This window comes from Hevea brasiliensis, chromosome 9 (genome assembly GCF_030052815.1).
Source record: "Hevea brasiliensis isolate MT/VB/25A 57/8 chromosome 9, ASM3005281v1, whole genome shotgun sequence".
Lineage (NCBI taxonomy): Eukaryota > Viridiplantae > Streptophyta > Magnoliopsida > Malpighiales > Euphorbiaceae > Hevea > Hevea brasiliensis.
The window spans coordinates 20,794,379-20,808,638 of NC_079501.1; the positions used below are offsets into that span (position 1 = coordinate 20,794,379).

The 14,260-nt window shown below is 32.5% G+C and overlaps 2 protein-coding genes across 2 annotated transcripts; both read left to right on the plus strand.

Annotated features, from left to right (window-relative positions):
- The first annotated feature begins 2,463 nt into the window (after positions 1-2,463).
- On the plus strand, positions 2,464-9,891 carry LOC110661108 (ubiquitin receptor RAD23c). The gene is made up of 12 exons (XM_021819671.2): positions 2,464-2,666; positions 4,228-4,389; positions 5,808-5,861; positions 6,742-6,821; positions 6,966-7,013; positions 7,252-7,429; positions 7,613-7,756; positions 7,836-7,901; positions 7,985-8,032; positions 8,140-8,246; positions 8,332-8,410; positions 9,445-9,891. The coding sequence occupies exons 1-12, from the start codon at positions 2,601-2,603 to the stop codon at positions 9,559-9,561; spliced, it is 1,149 nt and encodes a 382-aa protein (XP_021675363.1). The 5' UTR covers positions 2,464-2,600; the 3' UTR covers positions 9,562-9,891.
- A 2,089-nt stretch (positions 9,892-11,980) lies between these two features.
- On the plus strand, positions 11,981-13,897 carry LOC110661144 (uncharacterized). Its single transcript, XM_058153356.1, has 5 exons — positions 11,981-12,310; positions 12,378-12,481; positions 12,558-12,729; positions 12,799-12,921; positions 13,009-13,897. Exons 1-5 carry the CDS (start codon positions 12,125-12,127, stop codon positions 13,270-13,272), a joined length of 849 nt encoding a protein of 282 aa, XP_058009339.1. The 5' UTR covers positions 11,981-12,124; the 3' UTR covers positions 13,273-13,897.
- Positions 13,898-14,260: the final 363 nt, after the last annotated feature.

The following is a 14,260-nucleotide window of genomic DNA, read 5'->3' on the forward strand; positions in this document are numbered from 1 at the left end:
TAATTTTTATATATTGAGTAAATTATTATATATTTATAACGTAAATTCATCTTTTTCTATAAAAGGTCTGAATTTTATTTTCTTAAATTTATCAATTTTTATATGAATATTAAGTATATTAGTTTTTAATATACTAAATATATTACATAATTTACTTATTTATTAACCTGATTCTGCGTTCATATTTATAAAAAAAATGAAAGAGAGTGAAGGAATAAAGGATCGTTTGTGTGCAGTTTGGAAGGTGGAAATTTGGAGATGGGCTTTGATGATCTGTGGAATTTAGAGAGAGAGAGAGGAGGCTATAGTGGCGATAGTGATAGGTTTTTTCATTTCTTGTTAAATCTGTCTCCCCTCCATTTAACATTTTTTCTTTGTTTGCGTGTGTGGCAAACGCTAAAGCTTGAACATTTTTTAGGATCAAGTTGAAAACATTTTTGTCAGAGTAGGACAAAATGAGTTTTCTTGTGGATTTTGTTTTTATTTTTTTATTTTAATTAATTATTATATAATATAAATTTATTTATTTATTAAACAATAAATTTTAAATATAATTTTAATAATATATATTTTTAAAATTATAATATTTAAATATTTAAAATTAAATTAATAGTATTATTATTATTATTATTGGAGTGGATCACAAAGAAATGTAAAACACGCCATAATGATACCTAACAATTCGGTCAACAAAAAAACTAACCTCTTTTATTGAAATTAGCTTTTTTAATGTAACATGTTATGTGTTATTTATTCTCGTTATTAATATTTATAATTTAATTTTATTTATATATATTTTAATTAATATTAAATATAAAAGATATTATAATAATTATTATAAATAATTAATTAATTTTTATAATAATTAACAGTATAAAAATTTCAATTAAAATTTTTTAAAAAATTAATTTTAATAAAATATTAATTTATTAAACAATTATTTATTAAAAAAAATATGACACATAATAAATTAGAGTTTAATATTTTGTATGCTTAGTTATATACATGCATTACCGTAAATAGAATTTAAACTCTCATATTTTTTGAATTATAATTATATATATTTATTATAATTTAGATTTATAATTGTATTATAATTATAATTGTTAAAAAATATTAATAAAAAATTATAGTAGCCAATTAAATTTAGAAAAGTGTATTTTAGCTAATCTCAATGTTCCTCTATTTATACATTTATATATTATATAAATTGTTGAAAATTTTTAATTACTTAAAAAATATACATCACATTCCATTAATACTCATATAAACTTGTATAATCTTAATACTCTAATCTTAAAAAAATAAAAATAAAGTCAACGACTATTTCCTTTTTCAGTTTCTATGCTATCTCACGTGAATATAGCATACAATTTAAATATTTATTAAATTATTTTAATATTTTTTATATTATTTAAATTAATTATTAATTTTATTATACATTGATCTTTGTAAAGATATATATAAAAATATTAATTTTTTTGATATTGTAAATAATATAAAAAAAAATTAAAAGTGTTTTATATGTTAACAATTTCACTCCCTTATTCATGTGTGTATATTATAGGTAAATTATAGATATAAACACAGAAATTTAACAGATGAAATTAAAAATAAAAATTAAAAATATTTTTTTTAAAACAAAATTAAAAATAATTCTTCAAATACGAGGGTCGGTAATTATATATAAACACAGAAATTTAACAGATGAAATTAAAAATAAAAATTAAAAATATTTTTTTTAAAACAAAATTAAAAATAATTCTTCAAATACGAGGGTCGGTTCATTAATAATGCTATAATTCAAAAATTATATAGTAAATTATCTTAAAATAATTATAGTTTAATAACGTAAAAGTAATTAAAAATATATATATTTTTAAAGAAAAATATATTTTCAGAAACATCTCACCAACCAATCATATGGCAAAACTTTAAGTATAATACAATCTGTCAATAAATGCTATAATTCAAAAACTATATAGTAAATTATCTTAAAAAAATGCAATTCAAAAAACATTATCTTAAAATAATTATAATTTAATAACATAAAAGTAATTAAAAAATATATTTTTCAAAGAAAATTATAATTTCACAAGCATCTGACCAACCAATCATATGGCAAAGCTTTAAGTATAATCAACAAATGCTATAATTCAAAAATTATATAGTAAATTATCTTTGAAAAAATGCAATTCAAAAAATATTATCTTAAAATAATTATAGTTTAATAACATAAAAGTAATTAAAAAATATATTTTTCAAAGAAAAATATAATTTCAGAAATATCTGACCAACCAATCATATGGCAAAGCTTCAAGTACATACAACGATCTATCCAGTGTGGCAAAATATAATTGGCCGTTGTGGTACTGTGAATAAATATACCTGTTAGTTGATCATTTCACCTTGTTCGTTCATAACTCAATTTTTTTTTAATTGAATAACCTATTATTTAAACTGCTTGTGGCTTTATTTAGTATTTTGCGTCATCTGTCCTTGTCCGTGTGTGTCTCTCAAAGCTTCGCCGGCGGCGACCGGAAACAGGATACTCGCCGGGAATCCAGGATCGTTCAGACCAGGGAAATTTGAGGAAGAAGATGAAAGTTTATGTGAAGACTTTGAAGGGTACTAACTTCGAGATCGAAGTAAAACTTGAAGACACGGTAAAATTTATTGTCAATGTCTTAATTATTTGAAAAATTCTCCATTTTTTGCTACTTATATTGATTATAGATTAATTCTGATGTGTTTACGGATTTAATTCCACAATTGAATGTTAGCTTTTTTGCTCTGGCGCTTGTACTGGTTGTTTATACTATATTTGCGTTGTTTACGGGAATATAGTGGATTATATTCGTTTTCATCGAATTCATTGGAATTACTTGTGATGTTTACGGATGGCAGAAAGTCAATGGAAGGGAAGTGTCTAGTTTTATTACTCATATGAAGTTTTGGTTTATTGATCTGCTCATCGAAGTTGTGGAGTTATAAATTTTTACCACCATTCAGTGCGTCATAGAGCTTGGTTAAGTGTATGGGCTAATGGGGTTATTATTGACTCTCCCTTTCTCTTTTGAAGAGATGTTGTAGGTTTGGTCGTTTGCTGTTAGTGTAGCTTGAGTTAATAATGTATGCAATAGGAGCATGAGAATTTGTTAGTGGTGAGATGTGGCAAAAGCTAGATAATAAGTTCAGGTCCCAAAATAAAAGAAGAAAATGGAAAATTGTGGCTGAAATTGAAAGTAGTTGATTATTTGGGGAAACCTAAGGAGGGAAATTGATGAGTTATAGGGTGAGGGAAAAAATGTCAGTAGGAGAAGATGCTGCCTCGAGTCAAATGGTAACAACTGTGCGATTGTGTGTGGGTGTGTGCACATTTGTGTATCGATGTAAGTGTAGTTTTTGCGTTTCATATTTGTCACATTGTTTATAAGCTTTAGATATTGGTGTAGACTTGGTGTCCATTAGAGTTGAATGGCAAAAAATAATCTATATAGCTGATCTCAACTAGTTTGGGATTAAGACTCAGTTGTTATTGTTATTGTATATTTGTTATATTGTTATAGCTTTGTAAACTCCTTTATGAACATTTGCACAAAGTTTGTGTCTGAAATTATAGACAAGAAAAGGCTGACCAAATGTCAATTTGTATTGATTTAATTAAAGAATGAGGTTGCAATCTCTAATAAAAATCTCTTTGAACAAAGAGATTTGATCTTTTGATTCTCTCCTTCAAAGAAGATCCAGTGGCTTGAGAGTTTGTTGTTGAATTGGCTGCTTTAGATTTGATTAGACTAATAGGGAATTTGGGAGGGTGCATTTATTGAGTTTGTGAAAAGTGGCGTGATTTCATTGGTTGACCTGTTCCTTTAATGAACAACATGAGGCAAAATTTTATTGGCCTATTGTGTCATACATGCCAATTTCCATATTGAGCTAATTTAGTAGAGTTATTATAATTTGAATAAATCTATTAAATAAGATTTTTGACCTAATATATTTTTGATCTTTTAGCTTGGAAATTAAAATTTCCTTTCCTACAATGAATACGTCAGTTGAATAGTTTCCCTTAATTCTCACTTTATTGAAGATGAACTGTTGGTACTGTTGTTTGCTAGCGGATTTGATTGTCTCCTTTTTGGAAGTTCATTTGTTTGATGTGGCTTTTTTGGTCATTTATTTTTGGCGCATTGAGAAGAATGATATTGATGATGAATTATTCAGGTTGCTGATGTAAAGAAAATCATAGAGACGATACAAGGTGTGGATATTTACCCTGCTGCACAACAGATGCTGATTCATCAGGGGAAAGTTCTTAAAGATGGCACAACACTGGAAGAAAGTAAAGTTGCTGAAAATAGTTTTATTGTCGTCATGTTAAGCAAGGTGAGTTTCTTCTTCCTTTCATGCAATTCATGTTATCTTCATTTTTATATTGTGAAGTATCCACATTGGTTAGGTATGTGGGTAATGTGCTCCTTAAAAACTTGGGCAACCCTTCTCCTTGAACTAACTTTTGAGGTTGAGTTATAATCTCTCTATTTTCTTATTATGGTATCACAACCTCTCTAACTGGTGTTGGGCTTCTCAATACATGTTTCACGCTTCAAGTGTTAGCCCTGTGCGAGTGTGTGTTGGGAAGTGTTTGGGGGTGGGTGGGTGGGGTTGTATCCACGTTGGTTAGGTTTGTGGGTAATATGCCCCTTATAAAGATTTGGGCAATCCTCCCCCTTGAGCTACCCGGTCCATTTTCTTATCATGTATTGTCTACAATGTGTGAAGAAGTGGATAAAGGAAGAAGAATAGAGAAAAGATTGGGCTTTGAAAAGCTTGATTATTCCCTCAAGCTTATGGGGTTTATATAGTGCTTGAAATACAACAGGTATGGAAATACAACCTATCAGTTAATCAGTACTACAATCAATCCCATAGGTACTGTACATTCTAAGCCTAAACATAAAATCTTTACACGATCCTACCATTTCTGTTAAGTGGAGTGGTAGCATGTAGCATCGAGGGACTGGGGGGAGAAACACTCTTTGTCAGAAAGAACTCTGCGCTCTCATGGAAACTTAAACTGAATAAAATTTCTTTGCAAATTTGCAATTACAATATTAGAAGGCTTAGCCCATCTATATTGATCGCAGAATAAAGTCAACTTTTGGATTTTAGGCTATTTTAAGTGTTACTCTTTATAGACTGCCCTGCCACAACCCTTCTCCATTCCAGGCTTGACATGCATTCAAAAGCGAAATCTTATGATATGATGCTTGCAGATGTCTGATATATCCATGAGCTTAATGGTTATTAATTTGTACCTAGGGAGACATGGAAGCTTGTTGTCGGTTCCTTTGTTACCACATACTCTTCCAGCCTATATGGAGTCTATTCTTTACACCCAAACTGTTGGCCTTTGTTGGAAAAGAAAATTTACCATAGGAATTAAGGTGTTCTTTGTCACTTATGTCTCTTATTTAGTTATGGATTCAAGTTGTGGAGTGCAAATCCCATGCTGCAGAGGTTTTGTGGACATTATTTAATGTTCGATGATGAATTTTTGGTTATATTAGAAATTTTTATCACGATGAATTTTTGGTGATATTTGAATTTTTATCACTCTTACATCTTGAATATGATATTTTAGTTACCAAAACATTATAATAATGGTGTATAGCTAGAGGTGGGGCCGACTGTTATTTGTTAAAGATGTTGTTACTTATTAGTTATTACTAAGTTTAGTCTATTGTTATGTGTGAGTTTATACAAATGGATTATATGATTTACACATGCTGGAACATTTGTAGAGCAAGGTTTCATCAGGAGGAACATCAACTGCTTCAGCTGCACCTCCAAGTCAAGTATGTATGAAAAACTCAATTCAACTATGCCTTAATCATCAATCTAGTTGGGCCATCTAAAAATCTACTTTGCACAGACGTTGATGTTGGTAGCATCATAGCAAGTGTGCAAAAGTACATCCTTTGTTGAAATTTAGGATATACTTGGCAAGCCTCTTGTCTGAACTTTGTTTTAACGATCTACTATCGATGCCTGGATTCATTTAGTAATAACTGGTGATTGCTTTTACAGATCATACATCAGACTTTCAGCATGTGTGTTTGTATTTTTTTTTATTGTTATTTTTTACTTGGGTATCAGTTACAGTATGATGTGTGTTTTCTTGAAATATTGTGCAATTATTCCTGAGCCTGGTCCGGTCTTTAGATAAGTAGTTATTGAGTACAAGACCAATACTGTAGCATGAGCCAATTAAAGATTACAGAACAGTGCTTGTCCAGGAATGTGGTACACAATGGCTATTATTTTGTCTGGGATGGCTACTCATTCCCCTTCTCTCTTCTCCTTTTAATGATTTCTACAATGATTTTTGCATGTGTAAATAATGGTTTGGTTTTTCCATATTACAAAAACACCCCTCCTTAGTCCTTACCCATTTTCCTTGTAGTTTTCCAGAGATTAGCTGCACAATCAAGAACTTTTTTCATTTGTATGTATTTGAATATAATTGGCATGAACATGACATTTCTAGTTTTTGATAATTTTGGATTGGGAGATACCTTATCATAATTAAATTCTTGATTGATTGTTTTACCATTTCCTTAAAAGCAAGGATAAATCACCCTTAGCCACTTGCATTCCTGCTCTGTTGGCAATATAACACAAAATCATGCTACTCAGTTGCCATCTGAAGTTTAATGCAACTGCTTGCATGTGCAGGCCCAACCTGCAAGTTCTTTGCCTTCTAGTGCAACACGACCATCAACAACTACTCAAGCTTCTGCTCCAACTGCAGCACCGTGGGTTTTGAATTTGTTTTTTTTATCTATTTTCTACTTTTGTGCTAGATTATTCTTTTTAGGTGTAACCAATATATAGTGCATTTTTATGAAATTACTTTGCCCATTTTCTCTCCTTACTCTCTGAACTTTTGAATTTTGCAGACTACAACCTGCCATTGAATCTACACCTGCTGTAGTTAATCCTGTCTCGTGAGTATTTCTTGTGCTAGTTTTAGAATATTCTGTTCTATTATGAGTCTATACACAATTCCAAACAGAACTTGCGGCTGTCAATATGTGTGATAAGATGAATCTTGAGATTTTTTTTGGCTCTGCATTGTTCATGATCTTTGATCTTCGGAGCTCAATTTTACATGGTCATCTTGCACTTGATTTTGATCGTGTTTCTTTTATATTTTATTTTACTCATTTCTTGGTGTTTAAGCAGTTCAGAATCAGACATATATGGACAAGCAGCATCAAATCTTGTTGCAGGAAGTAATTTAGAGGCTACCATTCAACAGATACTCGACATGGGTGGAGGCAGTTGGGACCATGAAACTGTTGTTCGTGCTCTACGTGCTGCATATAACAATCCTGAGAGGGCAGTTGAATATCTTTACTCTGTAAGTCGTTGATCAATTCTGGGCCATTGCTCGTGACCTGTTGACTGGATATAGTTTAGCTCAATTGCATGAGGCTTTAGACTGATATTTCACATTTTTTGGGTTATTTTTCGACTCATATATCAATGTATATCATCTGTTTTCTACTGGTAGTTATATGAGTATTTTAAAATTTAATGCCAGGGCATTCCTGAGCAAGCTGAAGCTCGACCAGTTGCCCAAGTTCCTGCTAGTGGGCAGGCTGCAAATCCTCCAGCCCAGGCTGAACAACCTGCAGCACCTACCAGTGATGGGCCAAATGCAAATCCTCTAGATCTATTTCCACAGGCATGTTCTGCATTTGTAATTTTTGGGCCTCATGATGTGGTTGTAACTTAAGTGATGAATATAATTTTTATGGAATCAGGGCCTTCCCAGTATGGGTTCCAATGCTAGTGCAGGCACCTTGGATTTTTTGCGCAACAGTCAACAGGTACTGAAAATGTTCTAACAGGGATTAGTTTAACAATTATTAATTGGTTTGGGATTATTCAAGTGTTTTAACTCTTCTGGCAGTTCCAAGCATTGAGGGCTATGGTGCAAGCAAATCCCCAAATCCTTCAGGTAATTCTTATCATTTTGTTTCATTTGCTTGTTTCTTCTGTTGGCAGATGTCCAATTTTGTGCTGACTAACCTGCTGGATGATGAATACTGTTGTTGTGCATTGCAGCCTATGCTTCAGGAGCTTGGGAAGCAAAATCCACATCTTGTGAGGCTCATTCAAGAGCATCAGGCTGACTTCTTGCGCATGATAAATGAACCTGTTGAAGGAGAAGGGTGAGATGAATCTGTGGTACTTGGAATGCTTTGTTGTGGTTTACCTGAATGTAAATACTAATTTATTTATTCTATGGAAAAACAGGAACCCACTTAGCCAGTTGGCCTCAGCGATGCCACAAGCTGTGACTGTCACCCCTGAGGAGCGCGAGGCAATCGAACGTGTAAGTTTAACAATGTTTTGAGTTTTGTTGGTTTGTAGCTATGTTGCATGGTAATTGCATAAAAATTACTGTAACAGTGACTACTCTTTGCAGGCCATAATTTTGAAACAGTACTTTTATAAAATTTTTCGTGCTCGTTTGGAAATGTGGCATAGGATTTCCTATGTTGAAGTCCACTGACATCTTCTCCTTGGAGTGTAAGATAGTCAATGGTGCCTTGAAATACATCAATTGTGCATTACACATAGCTTTTATAATAAAATGGTATTTAAATCATTCATACTTACAGAGTAACAAATGCATTTGGTTAGAATATTATCGGTCTCCTTTCTCCTTGTTTTCACTTAGCATACTGAAAAAGAAAAGAAAAACAAGTCCACATGTCTGCTTAGGCTAATTTATTTATTTTAATCCAATGGTTGGGCTACATGAGGGCTAGTTGTCTTTTTCTCATTAAGCCACTGCCATTCCAATTTTTGAACTTGAGACCTCTAACTGGGAATTCCAAATTTTAACCTTATAGGGTGTCTCCTCAAGGACCAATCCTACTATTTCAGTATTTTGGGGAAAAACCTATTAAAAGCCTCCAAACTATTCAATACTGCTTTTGAGTACAAATTTAACTACAACAATTTTAATGCTTGCCTAAACATCAAACAACTTCAAGTTTTTTTAGCCCCTTCATGTGAATTCCTGATGCTTTCATACAGAATTTCGATATCATTTGTATTTGATATCACTATATAGAGATGTAGAGATTTTAATACCTGAGACTGGATCAGGGTCTTTTTTAATCCAAACTCTGATATTTTGGTCTTGGATGTGTCCAATATTTGAATAATATATTTTGCTGCTGTTAAATTAGTAATAATAGCACCAAATCGAACATTCAATGGTTCAATAAAGTATAAAACACACTTTCAGTTAGAGGTCTTGAAAGCAAAAACTTGGAATGTTCAGGGGCTTTTAACAGGTTTTGGGTTGCTTTATACTAATATTGTTTTTGGTCTTGATTGAGTTAATGAATTTGGCAGCTTGAAGCAATGGGTTTTGATCGAGCCCTAGTTTTGGAAGTATTCTTTGCATGCAACAAGAATGAAGAACTGGCAGCCAACTATCTATTAGATCACATTCATGAGTTTGAGGAATGAACATAAGTGTCCCTAACGCCTCTTTTTTCCTCTTCCATGTTGGGTTTCCATGTTGGGTGAACTTGGTTTTCTTATTATGTACCTTATCTCAACTATTTATCTTGTGGGCGCTTTTTATCCTTGGACAAACATAGCACATTCTCCTTTCTACGTTTAAATACTGGTTACCAACTTGCAGCTCTGGATCTGTTAACCAAAATTGGATAAATGAGTCAATTAACTGTACTTAATTTAATAATGCTGTCACAAACAGAGTCTCTAAGATGTGGTCATTTACAGAAAGTTTTCTAATTTCTCTCTTTTTTTCTAATGAAAAGTGGGGTTCTCATCTTTCTATACTTTTTATTTTAATAATTAAAGATAAAATCTAATAGAACATTGACGGATTCTCTAATAAAAAGAAGTGCAGTAAAGCTGCTTGCTAAAATGCCACTCTTTTGTGCCTAATTTTAGGTTGTCTTTATGAACAGAAAATTTGAACAGGAAAAATGGTGCATTGCTGCCTTTTTTAGCCTATATATGGGATGATTGAGGAATGGCTATAAAGATTTACGGTAGTGAACATAATTACTATTCTTTGGATTGTATTTTCTGCTACAATAATTTGAGCTCCTTGAGTATCAAACACTGGAAAGAAACTTAAAGCTTTGCTGGGAAAAACCCTCAAGACCTCCAATTTTAAAACTCTGATCAGTTCCGCAATCTCAAGAATTCCTTACCTTGAGAAAAAGGACAATGTCAGGTGTTCCCAACAAGAGGATATTGCATAATGTGTGCCCAATGGCTGAGTGCGGTTTTAAAGTTTTCCATGTGCGTGCCCTTGTTAGCTAGTTTCACAAATATTAAATTGACAAATTAAGAAACTTTCAATTTGAGAAAATGTTATACGAATTTATTTTTCCCTGAAAAGTATAAAAATGAATAATTTCACAAAAATTAAATTGACAAATGACACTTCAATTTTTTAATTTGCCATTGACTACTAAATTTTATTGGCAAAGACTAGCAGGAACCGTTGTGTTTTGCATCTCCTTCCATTAGCATATACAATCAACGCTAAGGCATAAGACAAGTTGTCATGGCAATTGTAGTCACCACCATTTTCTTTTGGTGCCTCGGTTTTTTTAGATTATATTTTAAATATTTAATTACTGAAATAATCCAATGGTAATATATGTATATTATTTTTTAAAATTAAAATAAGCAATCCCATAATTATAACATGTAGGATGACTAGCAGTAGTGGAGCTTCTTGATGACTGGAGGAAACCGAGGTTCCAAGCCTAAAACTCCTATAAAAAGAATATGCATGTGATGATTTTTTTTTTTTTTTAAGCTCTCTCAAAATTTAGTGTCTATCTCCATTATTGATGACTAGCTCCCCTAAATTAGAAGGGGAAAAATCCCTCAGATTATTAGCTTGTGGGAGTCATATTCAATCATGTTGAATTTTACACTATTATCTTATGGTCCATCGTAGAATTATCTTCCACACTATTGTCAATCCACAGCATAGCTTCAAACCACATCTCTTTTACAGAAGTTTCATTCAAATTGACAAGAAAATGATGCATGGAAGAAATATAGGAATTCTAAAATTTGAACCTCTAATTTTATAGATAAAGTTTATCCGAGAATTTAACTTCACTCGAGAATTCAATTCCACACTATTAATCCAACACTTATTGGTTTCATATATACGTATTAATCCAATATATAAAAACAAACCATACGGGTTGCTATTTGCTAGCAGCTGGATTATCTTGATCTTATCCTAAAATCAATATCTTATTTCTTTTCATCAAAGCTAAGTGTTTTTTTTTATACGTGATAATACAAAAAAATTCAGTATCACACACCAATGATCTCATCTTTTATGGGTGATTATTAATTGCATGCTTAAGTTTTGAGAGTGTGAAATAGAACTTTCACCAGTCAAGAACTTCATAACATAAAAATAAAAATATATTAATTTAATTTATGCCACATATATATAATTTTTATGTGAATTTATAGTGACAGTATTAATTAATTAGTAATAGACACATCAATATTAGAAGTAAAATAAGTCCTGCAAAAACTATATAATATAATATTATATTAATTAATTACATATTATTTTTTTCTTTGCCCTGTCACCCTCAAACCCAAAGGGATCCAAAACCCATTGTTTTCATGATCTGCCGCTTCTTTCAAAAGTTTCGTTGGACGATTTCTTGTTGCGGACCTATGAAGCCACCAATAACTATCCAAAAATATTTGGCCAGCTCAAATTAAAATTATTTAGAGGAAAGAAAACACCGTTACCCTTCTGTCTTGGCTTTACTAGTAACTTGCAATAGGAAGCCAACACGTGGTGCTCCTAGCTAGCTGGTGACATAGTGTCTGGTTAATTAACTTGGTAGTTGCAAAACTCACAATTTATGTATAAAAATGCTATTTCATGGTATTCGTTTCTTGAGGTGTTGGCATTCATGGGAAAAAGGGTTTAATGTTTTACCTTCAGTTTCTTTCTCGTGTTGTTTAACGAAAACCAGGTCCAAGCAACACATAGAGCAAAAATATGAAGGCTCTTGTAGATGCTTTTCTTGGAAGGAAATTCAAGACCTCCAGATTCAATATTCTTGCAAAACTTGCAATCTCCAGGATTGCCATCCTCAGGAACCAGAGACAAGTCCGGTATTTCCATGCAAAGTCTGACGTTATTGAGCTCTTGAACCTTGCTCATCAAGAACGAGCTCTTCTTCGTGTAACTCACTATTCCCTTTCTGTATTCCTTCTCTCTGTTTATAAATTTATACAAGTTCACTTTGCAGGTTGAGCATGTGATCAAGGAGCAAAATATGATGGACGTGTTTGCTATGATCGAGGACTATTGCTACCTTCTCATAGATAGGGTTATGCTACTTAAGAAGGACAAGTTAGTTTCTTGATTTCTTTTAGTTACAATTTCTTTGGTAATATTGAATACCATGAATGGGCTTGTTCTTACATAGGGAATGCCCTGATGAGCTCAAGGAGGCAATTTCCAGCTTGATCTTTGCATCTTCTAGATGTGGGGAATTTCCAGAGCTGCAAGAGATTCGTGGAATTTTCGTATCAACATTTGGGAAAGAATTTGCTGCTCGTGCTATTGAGTTGCGCAACAACTGTGGAGTGAATCCTAAGGTAAAGTATGAAGATATAGAGCAGTTTGCTTGTATTTTTGTTCTCACCATTAGTATTTCTTTTATTTAGATCATACAAAAGCTTTCAGCAGGACAACCAAGCTTGGAAAGCAGATTGAAAGTCCTGAAGAACACTGCTTCTGAGAATGGTATTGTCTTGAATTTGGCGGAAGATGCTCCTGTTGTTACTGAGGTAGGAACTTGTCAATTCCCTAACAAGTACAAAACAGTCTCTAAACAAAATAGATAACAAAGATGTTTCTATCAATGATGATTTCAGGAGAAATTGGATATCAGCCAGAAGCAGCAGCGACAAGAATCTTATAAATCAGCTAAATTGAAAGATACTGTACCCAAGGAAGAAACCCATATTTTGCCTGAGTTGAACCCAGATGAGCAGTTAACTGAAAAATTGAAAGCAAGAAAGAAGTACAGAGATGTTACTGCTGCTGCTCTAGAGGCCTTTGAATCAGCTTCTTATGCAGCAGCAGCTGCAAGAGCTGCTGTTGCACTTTCAAGATCCGAATCTCAGGACACTGATTAAGATTATCACAGTGGTTATAGCCATCTGGGAAGAACCAAGTATGACTTAGATGACACACAAAACTCCAATAATGCATTGATATTTGAAAAAATCCATCCAAATGACTATACCAGCTCTGAATCAGAAGGTGAATATCATCTCAAAGAATTGAGAAGGAGCAAAAATAAGCCTGGGGTAATAGATAGGACGCCATCCACTTCAAGTTCAGATTCTGACAGGAACATTCCGTCACCAAATGACGTCCAAAATAGTGGACACTACAATGCAGTTGGAGACGTATATAGATCATATGAGGACAGGAAAAAGTCTCCTTACAGATCCCCAAAGTGAATTCTACTGAAATTTCAAGTTGATTCCATGGTAAATCCCATGAAAGGAAAATCTAAGTTGAAAGGCACACATAGGGCACATTTCACAGAGCAATTAAATTCACAGCACTAGGGCTGGACAGGAGGCCATTATCAATGAGAACTAGGAGAGTACAGAGGCAGTAAAAAGTAAATATGGTAAGTGCAAAATTTGTTTTTCTTGGTTTTAGAGGTTCAATGTCAACACATTTCTGTTTTCTTTTTCATTTTCATTTATATAAATAATCTGATGACGTATAGTTGAGTACTGAAATAAAGATTTAAATCTCTGTACAAGTGCTAAATAAGGATAATGAAGCAGGAATCTTGACTGACAAAAATAAGTGTAGAATTTTATAATAATTAATCTTCAGACTGCATAAGTATTGGTTTCAATCTGATAATACAAAACCAACAATTAAAGTTGTGATTTAGTTCACTTCTGTAAACGCGTATTTATTGTACATATTGTGTGTAATCTCTTGATGAAATAAAAATGCACTACGTTTTTGAAGCAACGAGTCTTGGTTTGCATATATAATCCTCACATAGACCAATTTCTCCAATACGTCATCAGGACTAATGATTGGATATATGTCTCATGATAAAAACAATCCAAGGATTCAGATTCCTACTTTCAC